The sequence below is a fragment of the Salminus brasiliensis genome, chromosome 15 (assembly GCF_030463535.1).
Source record: "Salminus brasiliensis chromosome 15, fSalBra1.hap2, whole genome shotgun sequence".
Classification (NCBI taxonomy): domain Eukaryota; kingdom Metazoa; phylum Chordata; class Actinopteri; order Characiformes; family Bryconidae; genus Salminus; species Salminus brasiliensis.
In genome coordinates this window covers 20,259,222-20,272,253 of record NC_132892.1, presented here as the reverse complement: position 1 = coordinate 20,272,253, position 13,032 = coordinate 20,259,222, and the positions used below count along the sequence as shown (strand labels likewise).

Genomic DNA, 13,032 nt, shown 5'->3' with positions numbered 1-13,032 from the left:
AAAAGGTTTTTGGATTTATTGTTAGCTAGTTTAATGTACCTCTCTCTCTTCTCTCCTATCCCTCTCTTTATTTCTGCCTCCCTCTTGTAAGGTGAGTAGAGATAGGAAGACTTGGCTGGCTTGGGTATCGTCATATGTCTATGCTTCCTGTATCCATCAATTTCAAATGAAAATGCCCTCTGCTGAGTTTTGTAATTGCGATTCCATGACATTTCTTTAAATTCTGAAGCGCCAACGGCAGTAATCTTGCAGCGGCGGGTATGCAGTTTCTTTATAAAAGCAGAAAGAATGCATTTGCTGTATTAAAAACTGATTAATAAACTGATGCAAATTCAATACGGTTCGATAAATACAGTGTTCTTTAAACTAGACAAACTTTCTGAACTTATTTCCATTAAAAATCTGCATCAAAATAATTTATAGGGTTGGCGAAACATGGCAAACTATAACGTAGAGCAACAAATAACAGCACAATCAAATTGTGCATTGTTTTATTTTCTATAATATCTATAATATTTTCTATTGTACATAAAAAAAATACTGTTGGGAATTTATATGGGGATGTTTCAGATGCAGGTAAACATAAATACAATGAACATGAACAAGAACTTCTTATTTTAAAGAAATTAGCTGAGATCCTGTGAGCTAAATTAAAAAGAAGAAAGTTCCAGATTTCTCTGGACGCCCCCAGCCAGCGGTGGATACGTTTATATCCATCACCAGCTTACCTGATCTAACATCATCAAGCCCTGAATTACCAAACCAGGTGTTGAATGATGACTGTAATAATACAAGGCTCCCATGAGTAGAACTCTGGAGATGTGTTAAGGATGTAAAACCACTACGCTTTGTATTAATGTTATGTTATGTTATGTATTCTAATATTAGTGTTTTACTGAACAACTAAACATATTATAGTGAATTAAGTGCTTTAGTGTAGTAGTCATTAGTATTTTTTTTTATTTTGTCCTCTTGAGTCTTATTTCCTGTACATCTGTCTTTCTCCATCGCTCTGTTTCCAGTTACTGGAATGCAAACACACACATACTGTCATTACAGCTGAGCTAGTGTCTTCCATGAAGAGATGACACAGCTCCTCGGGCTTGTACTCTACTCCTAAGGCCTAAATGTTATGTGATCATTGCCCCCTCATAATTACTTTAAAGTGCCCCTAGAGACCAGGTCTCCTCAAACAGCCAGGCCCAATTTATGGCCCATCTTCCAAAGCAGGGAGCGTGTCGTGTGTCAGGGCGCAACATGGTGAGGGCTGTCTTGTCATAATCCCCGGTTTGATAAATGCCAGCATTTCTGCTCTTTTTTAAACCATACATGCTCGTGCCTAAACAAGCAAACAGACACCACCGCCTGCCCCCTCCACGCAGTTGTGTTGTTTTTTTACGGCTTCTTCGCTTGTTGCATTTCCAGCTGCCGCCTAATTGCTTCCCACAGTCTCCAGGAGCTTCTTCCATCTGCCTCTGCAATGACAAGCCTGCGTGCTCTAGAGTACACTTAGAGTTGCAGAGTGCACTTAGCCTGATACCATGTTTACACGAGTTGTTTTTAAGGCGTTTGGGTGGTTTCTAAGCAGATAATGAAGGACAGCATGGGTACTTGAAAGAGTTTATGTGATGGGGAACCTATTTTAGAGAGCAATTTAGAGAGCACAGTGCTGCATTCCAAATGACTTTGGCTCTTAGTTTTGCGGGGAGAAAATGGAGATTATTGTATTAGAGACACTTTGGCATTTAGGAGTGTGTGAGAGTCTGGTTTAATGTGACTATTTAATAGGGCTTAATACTATTTACTGTCAAAAGTCAGCAGTTATTTCTTTTTTGCACTCTGTTTGTGTTTTCCACTGATGTGAAATATATATTTTTATTATACGTCTCTGTGGCAGTCATGTAGACTTGCGTCAAGGTGGAGATTGCTGCCAGGTTGTTAAATAACTACCAAGAAGACACTGGAAGACACTGACTGATTTATAAATATCACAGTTTATATAATAATTACACTGTTGCAGATGAAGAGGTACAATGTCTTGCAAATAAAAAAAACCCAAGCAATTTTTTACAGTTTAAAAAAAGGTTTCAGCTTCATTTCCAAGTATTGCATGGCCAGTACCTGGTAACACCCCTGTGATGGCAGTGTGAGTTTTCTAATTACTAGCTGTGTTCTTTAATTATATAGTTATATTCTTTAGTCATGTAGTTACACTTAATACTATGGTGATCTGTTTGCTCAAAAATATTATTGCTGAAAGCTATGTCCTGAACTCCATATCACCTCGGTTCATCCCTAATGAGGAGCTGATGTTCTGGGTCAGCCTGGCCTGACCTTGCAGATATGGTGTACAGGCACTGCCTGTGTATGTGCATATCATATGTGAAGGCGAACTGTCTGTCTGTCACTTATGTGTGTCAGAAATGGCGCCGTTGACAACTAGGTGTGCGTTAAACAATGAGCTGTGGTTATCACAAGGTATATATGTTGGGCCCGCTTGAAGGCAGGGCAGAACTTGTAAGCTGGTGTGCATTTTACTCTGCTCTCAATAAAGTTACTCAGAGAGTTGACGGTCTAACTTGTGTTCATTCCCGAATTCCATGACAACCCCCTTTGGTAAGTGGGGTTCAGCTTTGAAATGCTTTTGTAGGCCTTGTTTGGGGGATTTTCACCCATTCAGCTTTGTAAAAGACTCATAGTTCAGTGAGATTCTGCATTCCCTGCTCTTTTAAGGTCTATCCACAAAATTTCAATGATGTGAGAGCCATAGCAAACCTTCAGCTTGCACCTCTTGAGGTAGTCCTTTATGGCATCTTATACTTTTAATAGTGTATTCAGCCCTTCAAAAGGGGAAGACACACACTAGACTTATGTATTGAAATTGAAAAAGAGCCACTGTATTTCAGTCAGGTTTAAGTAAACGGTCTTGAAGAGTGTTACTTCTATCAGTTTTTAATCAAAACAAAAAAAATATGAATTCTTATATTTATGATAATGATTATTATAATTTTTTTTACATATCAACACAAATGTGGTATTGATTGAAAGTTTAGAATTTTCTCTCCTGACAGAACTTTTCCACTTATTGCAATAAAATAAAACAAATAATTACTAATAAACTGTAAATTGATTACATTTATAACAGTATAGGAAACAGTATAGTCATTAATGGGACAAACTTGTATCTTAGCTTAGAAAACACAGACTCGGGTGGCAACTTTTCACTAAATTATTGAAGTTAGTAATTTTACTGGTTACACTGTAATAGATTTCCCACCACCAGCAGAGAGGGCAGCTTCCTTTCTAGTCTCATTTTTAGTCAGTTTCCTCTCTAAGGCCCAATCCTGCCAGATGTGGCCCAAATCTCTGGGGGAGCATCCTGTGGTACTTCAGCTTGCCCAAGCACCAGACATTTAGGGGGTGTGCCGTCTAGATTGGTTCCCTTGATTAAAAAAAAGAAAGAGAGAAAAAAGGGAAACTACCGTTACTACTGACGTTCCATATTGAATTTAAGTGGATGGAGATATAATGCATAAAATAACTGTTAGAAGTTTGGACAAAAGTATTGAGACATTCATTGTTTCTTCTAAAATCAAGGGCATTCAAAAAAGAGTTGATCCTGCTTTTGTTGGAGTAACTGTCTCTACTGTCTTGGAAAGTCTTTCTACTAGATTTCTACTAGGATCATTGCTGTGAGGATTTGATTGCATTCTGTGACAGGAGCGCCCATGTGGTCAGGTTGTTTCATGATCCCCACCCCAAATCATCCTCAACTCCCCACTTATCCCAAAAGTATTGGATGGAGCACCATCATTCCAGAGAACAGAGTTGCACTGCTCCACAGCTCTTAGCTAAGAGGCTTTTTATCCATCCAGCCCACACCTGGCATTAGGCACAGTGGCAATGGGTTCATGGGTAGACATGTGGATATTTAGTGTAGCAATACTTCAATGTGTGTGTTGGGTTAATGGAGCATGGTTTATAGCCATGGTTTGTTTTCCTATAGTGGCCCTTCAGTTGGTAAATCTGGTACATCTCAGTGCTTGAGAGTCCTTAAACTGTGGCTACCTAAAAGATCTTATTCTGTACACAAGCCCAACTCTCCAGGGCTGGAATTCACAAAAGCACCAAGAGCTGTTGGTCTAGGATCAGATTCCTCCTCTATTCATGGCGATCTTAGTTACAGATACGGATCCAAGTTCAGATCTTTGAGATCGGATTCTTTGTGAATAGCTGCTGTGTTGAGCATGGAAGCAAAAGCTCATTTAGGACGTCTTCAGTTACAGAAGCCGATCAGCAGTGTGTAAAGCTGCCTTTTGAACAAGCTATTAAGTGATTATTCATTCAGACTACTGTCCACCGATGGCCTGGTTCTGTTTAATTGCATATTCATTCTGCAGGCCACCTACTTGGCTGCTGGCTGCTATATAGAGAGCTAGCTAACAGCCAGGCCTCATGCTGGTGAACACATCTGTGCAGCATGGCTGCAGGCTGGCATTCTTAACCCAGATGCTAGCCGCTAACACTGCACAAGGTGTGATCACAACAAACAGCACAGTCGCTAGCCTCCATATCTTGCGAGCAGCTGCAGATGCTTGTGGATAAAGAGCAGCGGCCGTACAGTTGGTTGGAAATCTTACAGAATGAGGGTTAGGGGTAGATAGGTAGTGAGAGGCTCTTTAATGAAGGTAGAAACAAGCCGACCAGCGTTTTATCGTGGGCCGTTTTCTGCTTTGAAGATGAGGGGGTGGGATGGGTGAACGCGAGGGCCTTTTTTTTCCAGAGCTGGCAGTGTCCAAACTATTTGCTGATTACAAGCCAGCTCTCTGAAATGTAAACATGATGTCAGCAGACAAGGCATGCTCCACTATGGCTTCCATTAGCTTGATTACACTGAATTAAACACGCACTTAGCCATGTGTACTCACACACAGCCAAACAGCGCTACCCCTTGAGACGCGAGACAGAGAACGAAAAACATGAACTCATTAACCATGAGATTGTGCAACTCGACTGTCTACCCTTGTCTGGACACACACCCTCTATCAAACACATGCCGCACATGCTCCCAGGGGAAAAGGCTCCAGCTTTCGAGCGGGCCTTAGAAACCGAAGAAACGTCTTCTGTACTTGGGTTAGACGTTCTAAGCATATGATTAGCGCTATTTCTCTCCTTCTGATGAAGCTAAAGTGGAGGTCTCCCACAGAAATATGATTCATATTAAAGCTCTGCATTAACCTCATGGCAATGACATGCTGGTTAACCTCAGAGCTGGAAGGAAAGAAAGAAGGAGAGGAGACGGCTTGCCACAACCAAAGCACCGGGCCAGACCAACCAGGAGCTAATCTGCTACATATGCTCGCCATGGAAATAATGAGACGATGCTCAAACTATATTTGCATGAGATTTTAGAATTAGAAGATCTTTATGGGTTATCTTAATATAAGGAAAAAACTCCTAATAAACCATTGAAGTTGGGTTTCTTTATAGGTAATTTTACGTATGAGTAATTCTTCTGGCACATACGTGTACCTGCTTTTCAGAGTTGCTTTGAAGCTGGAAATATAAAAATAAAGGTGCCAAAAGCATTATTTAGATTGTATGAACATGGGAGGGTTTTTTTTAAGGTGGAGGCAGCCCAGCTAGCAGAGAACATTAGAAGAACGTTCAGCGATGTTTTTAAAAAGATTCAGGATGGTTAGCCTATAATAGTACAGAAATAATAATAATGTTCCAGGAACGTTCTGAAAATGTGTGACGTAATAACGTTCTGCATCAAAACATCAGTAGAACGTTTCTCACACAACATTCCCACTTAGACAAAAACTAGCATTATTGAAATATCTGAAGTACCGTTCCCAAAACTAAAAATACTTTACTGACAAATGAACACAGATAATTGAATTGAACTGAATTGGTGTTCTGCATTTTGATACAATTACCTTGAAACAAAGAACATTATGATAAAAAACCAACCCATAACCCCCCTATGAAGCGTAAAATCAAAGCCAGAGGGGCCCATGTCCCCTACTTTGCCCTAAAATTGCATCAGCGGTTGGGAATGCAAATTTTCTTTGGATAATTTACATTAAATAGAACATGTTGAATCAACAGAGTAAACTATGCATGTTAAACTGATGCATCCCGCTAATGCTCACTCTGCTGTCTTTCCAGCCAGAGGAACGTTATGCATATTATCTGAACATCAACCAATACATGGAAACTGATTCTCAGATATACCCACAAGATTTACTACTAGAACGCACAGCAAGCAGAACATACAGTGTACTTTACTTTACTTACAGTTCTGATGCTAAAGCACAACACTCAGCTTAGGAGAACCAATTTGGCCTTTAGAATCGTCCAGTGGGGGATTCTTTAAAGATCTGTTTTGTACAGACGTATACAGAACCTCCACCTGATGTACAATTTCTAGGTTTTCCCTTCCTCTAACGGCATGTCTTAGTCAGGAAGCACTTAGAAACCTGTATTTGTAGTGGACTGAAAGAGGTCATAATTACATTCCAAGTCGTGAAAACAAATGAGAGACCTTGTCAATGACTGTGGAACCAAACGAGGGACATGGAGTCTTCCCTACAGACAGTATAAACCCCCGGTGCCAGTGGAGCTGGAGCTTTCCCACAGCTTGGGAGGCCCGTGGCCTTCAGTGCATTTGTTGAGCTCAGTGGCTTTGGGTAGAAATTCGCTCTGCTCTGAGATCAGCTCCGGACTGCGCTCAGAGGGTGACACTGATCAGCACAAGAGACAAGGCAAGGCTGCTCTCAGATCGGCACAGACAGGACCTCAAAGAGATCCTTCCTAAAACCTGCAGAGGAAGTCCCTCAGGAAACGACCGCCAAGAGATTATTGAGGTTTTAAGGTTCTCTATCCAAACCAGCCCGATGTATTTCTTCTGGCTGCTCAGGCTCGCTAATGTTCATTTCACAAGGGTGGCTTTTTAATAAAGTAAATGTCCGTGTTTATGTAATTCCAAGGCTTCGGATTATTAAAAGATGATTGAATAACACAGGGCTGACCTCATCAGAGAGATGTTCGTTAGATATTTATTAATAAGAGGAAAATGGAATCTTTTTCCCAGTAACAAACTGAAATGCAGAACACATGGCAAAGACTTGATCTTTGTGCTCATGCTGACAGCTGGGACCGGTGACAGTTTTGAGAAGCCCAGCAGTCCTATTTAATAAAACATTTTTATTTTGATGTTCTGTGTGTACAGTGAAAGTATGCTATGGGGTTCGGATTTGCAGACAGTTTATTTGAGGCTGGGTAGAGTGCCTCTCTTAGGTATTTTACTGGTTTGGCCTTAAAGTCATCAACAAAATAAATAAACAAATTAATACATAAATAAATAAATAAAACCAAAAATCATTTGCCGTAATCGTCCATTTAAACGCACCAATGTTTCCTACCTCTGTACGGCCTTCCGATTTTTTGATTACATCACATTTAGAAGGGGATGTTAAAAAAGCCCCTGTAGGTATAACATGGTAATGTGTCGGTGTCTCAATACTTATCTCCATATAGTGTAGCTAGCATTATATTGCCATTATAATGAGTGACTAAAGATTCAACGGGCAAGGAAAGAACTTTATTGGCAGAGCTGACTAGCAAACGGATCCACATGGCTACCAGATCAGGCACAGACATCGAGGGAAACGAGAGGAAAGGACATTTCTGTCAGTTATTCAGATGCAGCCAGGCACATGCTTGTTGTACTACTGGGAGTTGGATGAATGTGAAGTCTTGGCTCTGCACAGACATGGTCAGAGGTGTGCATATGATGTACCTTCACTATGCTAGTGGACAGAAATTGGATTATGCTTTGTAACAGACAGTAATAAAGTGAGAAATATGCTGTTCAATATACACTACATGGGCAAAAGTATTGGGACACCTGCTGATTCATTGTTTCCTCCTAAATTAAGGGTATTAAAACTGTATCTTTCTTTTGTATTGGATGAAGCACAATCATCATTCCAGGGTACTCCATAGCTCAATGATTGGTAGGGGGGGGGGTGTAGAGGGTGGGGGGGGGTTATACCCCTCTAGACCACACCTAGCATTAGGCATGGTGCCAATAGGTTCATGTTTATCTGCTCCAGAGAGTCCTATTCCTATTTGCATTCCTTCTGTACAGGGACTAGACGAGCTATGTGTGCATTTGCACGTCAGCAATGGCTGCAACTTATAGCGTAAATTATTAAACATCAAGATATTAAAGCTTAATGCTTCTACAATTCAGCATTTTCAGATTTCTCTTTTTCTCAGACTTTTTGACTGTATGGTTCTAATAGCGTTCCCCTAATTTTGATCTCTTGTGTTTAGCAGGAATCTAATGCCCCGTACTTTGGAAGGACAGATCACCATGGAGAAGACACCCAGCTACTTTGTCACGCGAGAAGTCCCTGGTCGCGTCTTCGCCATGAGCCGTCACACCAAGCTCATTGTGGTGGTACGAGACCCCGTCACCCGGGCCGTATCGGACTACACCCAGACTCTGTCAAAAAGCCCCGGACTGCCCTCCTTTCAGAGCCTGGTCTTCAAAAACTCCACCACAGGTCTAATCGACACATCATGGAGCGCAGTGCGGATCGGCATCTACGCCAAGCACCTGGAGAACTGGCTCCGGTATTTTCCTCTCTCGCGACTACTCTTCGTGAGTGGGGAGAGACTTGTAACGGACCCGGCGGGTGAGATGGGGAGGGTGCAGGACTTTCTGGGCTTGAAGAGGGTGGTCACCAACAAGCACTTCTACTTCAACCAGACTAAAGGTTTTCCCTGCTTGAAGAAGCCTGAAGGAAGCAGCAGGCCGAGGTGTCTGGGCAAGTCTAAAGGCAGAGCCCATCCTCAAATACCATCTGAAGTGTTGCTCAGACTCAGAGACTTCTACAGACCCTTCAATCTGAAGTTCTATCAGATGACGGGCCAGGACTTTGGCTGGGAATGAAGACTTGTTTAACAGGTCTCAGGCTGGTACTATTGATTATATTAGTAATCAAGTAATCTGCACTCTTAAAAATAAAGGTTCCTACATGGTTCTTGGCCTGGCTGTAGATTATAAGAAAAAACATTACCTGTTATAGAACTTTTACATGATGTAGAGCAGGGATGCTTGATCCTAGTTCTGGAGATCTGTTACTCTGCAGAGTTTTGCTTCAACAGTAATCTAACACTTTTAAACCAGGTAAAGAAGACCTTCAGGGCATCTAAACGATAGAGTCAGGTGCTTTGGATCTAAACTCTGCAAGGTGGATGATCTCCAGGATCAGAATTGAGCACCCCCTCACCCACAGAAATTCTTAAAGCCTTTAGTAAAGTTTCGTCATGGTTAAGAAAGGTGGTTCCAAAGAGCCCTTTATGGCACTTTTATTTTAGGAGTACAATGATCAATCAATTAAACAATGCATTCAAGGGACAGTAAGAAACCTTGCAAAGCCTTTCTATAATTCCATCATTCTAAAGTTATTAGAATGACTTCACTCTGAGAATCATCAGCACGAGAAATAGAAAACATGCAAACATGCAACTGCACGGTAATAGAGTAATCGCAACAGCCCCAAACTGGTCATGTGCCAGCGCAGGGAGAAGCAGGCTTCGTTATTTTTTTCTGTTTAGTTGACCACAAATCTCAGAGCCACACCAAAAGCTATTAAGTTACTAATGTTTATCATGGCTTATAAGTCATGGTCATATGTTGCTGTTGTTATTACAGCATACAGGCTGTGTTTGCAGATTATTGGACACAGTGCAGCAATTTAAATCAAATCATATTCAAATTTTATTTGTCACATACATAGTAATACACAGTATAACTTGCAGTGAAATGGTTTTTTTGACAGTCTGCCCACATTATTGGTTGTTTTGTTGGGCGGTTTAAGTCAAATATCTTTAGTCTCTCCTGCAGTCACATCTCCACAGATCTCTCTTCCATCTTTCCTACCTATCTCCATTTGCTGTTTCTCTGGGATAAAACTGATAAGTACAGACTAGGCTGCACAATATATTGTTATAGTCATATTGCAGGATGTACAATGTCATGTAAAGCAAATTTTTATCCCATTACATATCGACCAGAAGTGGGTCATATCGGCCCCGTATTGTTCATTTTACTTCAATCTTCAATACAAGGAATGCATTATTTGTACCACGATGATGGATCAGGTTAAATCTGGTGAAAATACTGTATTTTTTTAATATTGCAATATATACTGCAGAAAAAACACTATTGCAGTTGTATCAGTTATTTCCAATATTATTACAATTATTATTATTATTATTATTATTACATTATTTCCCTACCAAAGCCAATGGTTTGAGATACATTTCGCAATTGCTGAGATGCCAACATCATTCAGAGTGGCTTTAAAGTCCATGAGGGTCTCTACAACACTCTATTCCACATTAACAGTGATGGAGATGGGAGCCTTTGATCACAATGTCTACAAAACAAATACAGTCATTTTATTTACTATCCAAAACCATCAGTGAACCCAAATACAGTCATTTTATTTACTATCCAAAACCATCAGTGAACCAACACCTCTCTTCTGGGCTTGATGTTGATAATGCTAAAATTGTGAGCAGTCTGTAAAAAACAAGTTTTCTTTGGGGATTATTATTATTATTTAGATAAACAACACCCTCCATGTACACTATATCGGAAAAAATGTATTGGGACACCTGCTCATTCAAAGTTTCTTCTGAAATCAAGGGTATTAAAGAGTCTATCCTGCTTTTGTTGGAGTAACTGTCTCTACAGTTGAGGGAAAAAGGCTTTCTACTACATTTTGTAGCATTTGACTGCATTTAGTAACAAGAGAGCAGTATTAGCATTAGAGTATGAGGTCAGGATGTTGGATGATCACCACCGCACCTCATGATCAAAATATTGGATAGAGCACCATCATTCCACCTCAATGCTGGGAGGCTTTATACCCCTCTAGCCCACGCCTGGCATTAGGTATAGCGCCAACAGGACCATGTTTTTTTTCTCCAGAAAGTTCCATTCTATTGGCAGTACTTCTCTACAGGGACTAGACAAGCTGTGGGTGTGCATTTACACATCTGTGTCAGCAATGGGTGCAACTTAAAGTAGCTGAATGCATTCATTAGAATGGGTGTCCACAAACATTTGGAAATAAAGTGTTTTATAATAGTGGAAGGAACTGAAAACACATTTTGTAAGCCAGACCTTATCTTAAAATGACCATAAAACAGTGTCTGGGGCATTTAGTAGAAAAGTCATAGTCACTTTGTGTAATAACTTCCTGTGAAGGAACTTTCAGAGTCATTAAACTCTGAAGAATAATGTACTGGTGGGCCGGAGGTTCCAATCACTAGCACTGTGAACAACTCTGACTATGTAAGTTTCTCTAGAACAGAGCATTTCACATCAAATCAACAACCTAACCAAACATGTTGTCCTATAAGACATAAAAAGAATTTTCATTGCATCTAGATCCATACCGCTTAACCTGAGATGCTCAATGACACCTATTTGCCATGCTGCACGGTCAGCAGCCTACAACATCTAGCTGTTCTTTCTTATTCCAGTTTTCCTTTAAAGCTATAATGCCAACTTTCACTTGTTCAATTCAGTCTAATCACAGCTTCAGAAGCTGGCTGGAGAATAGCTCCCAACTTCCATATCTCTTTAAATGGATATTCAATTTGTGGTCTTTAAATGACACAGCCGCCTCTTCTATATCTGACTTTCGCCAAAACAGTGAACACATTCAGTTGCTATCATCCGACCACTGTTGCGTAATGGGATTATGAGGCAATGAGGGTTGTGTGAATTTCATTTAGGCTGTTATTCTTCTTTAGGCTTTCGAGTTCTTTCTGTTTGCCTGGTTTCTTCTAGGAAAAGAAACAGATAACAACATTTGTTAGCTGTTCATTGCACCAATGCCCAATTTCAATAATAGCCCCAAAAACAGAAATCTATTTCTTGCTATTTTCTTGAACGTTTTTTAATGGGACATTCTTTCCAGAGTTGTTTCTGCAGTGTCTGTCTACCTAGTTTTCAATCCATTTGAAAGCATTGATAGAAGCAGAATTTCCACATGATCCTCCCATATATGCAATCGCTCTGTCGTTGTTCCTGGTTGAGCAAGTCTTGGAGAGCACTGGCAAAAATCTTAAGTTTTGTTTATATAGATCCGCTACATAAACTGGAGTATGAAATGTAACCAAATCCATGTGTAGATCAGTTAGCCGCCAAGGTGCAACCATGTGCCTTTGCCAATGGAGAAGCAATGAAGCAATAAGTAGGATGTTCACACTTTATTGGTGGAAGCTGTTCGTGAGATAGTACTCATGGGTCATCATAACATCGGACAGGCAGTGACCTGCATTGGAAACCCAACCTCTTTACACAAGTAAGGCAGGTTCCCTTATAATCAAGCTTTAATCCTCTTCGTGATGTTTCATACAATTAGCCACTGAGGAACATGTGTTGTTCTCAGAAGCAGGAGTGGAAAAATCCATTTACTGAATACTGTCGAAGACTTATGCAGGCGAGGACGTTACGTTGTACAGGACTATGCCTTATTTTCATGTCAAACTGCCAGAATATAATGTGCCCTTTTCTGTATATTTGTTATTTATATGTAAAAATGGTATGATATTATACAATATGGTGGATGTTTACCACATGCTATTGTGCCTGTGATTAAGTGGATTTTTATGATTTTTTTCCAGATCCACTGTTGATAAAAATGTTCTGAAATCTAATTTATACTGTGTACGATGTAAGCTGCTGATAAGCTGGATTTTTTTTTCAAATAAACATATCTGGCATTTGAGGTTTTAAATATGTGTATGTCTTTTTAGTTCTGTATATATATATATATATATATATATATATATATATATATATATATATATATATATAACATTAGCACCACTGACAGGTGAAGTGAAACACTGATTATCTTCATCTACAGTGGCATCTGTCAGGGGGTGGCTATATCAGGCAGCGAGTGAACAGTCAGTTCTTGAGATTATGAC

General features: G+C 40.2%; 1 protein-coding gene across 1 annotated transcript in view; it reads left to right on the top strand.

The window, feature by feature from the left end:
• Positions 1 to 9,142, top strand: part of LOC140535796 (heparan sulfate glucosamine 3-O-sulfotransferase 3B1-like) — a 30,155-nt gene extending 21,013 nt beyond the window's left edge. The window contains exon 2 of the mRNA XM_072657304.1: positions 8,350 to 9,142. Within this exon, the coding sequence (XP_072513405.1) occupies positions 8,350 to 8,968 (619 nt within the window). The 3' untranslated portion in view covers positions 8,969 to 9,142. The remainder of the gene's footprint in view (positions 1 to 8,349) is intronic.
• Positions 9,143 to 13,032: the final 3,890 nt, after the last annotated feature.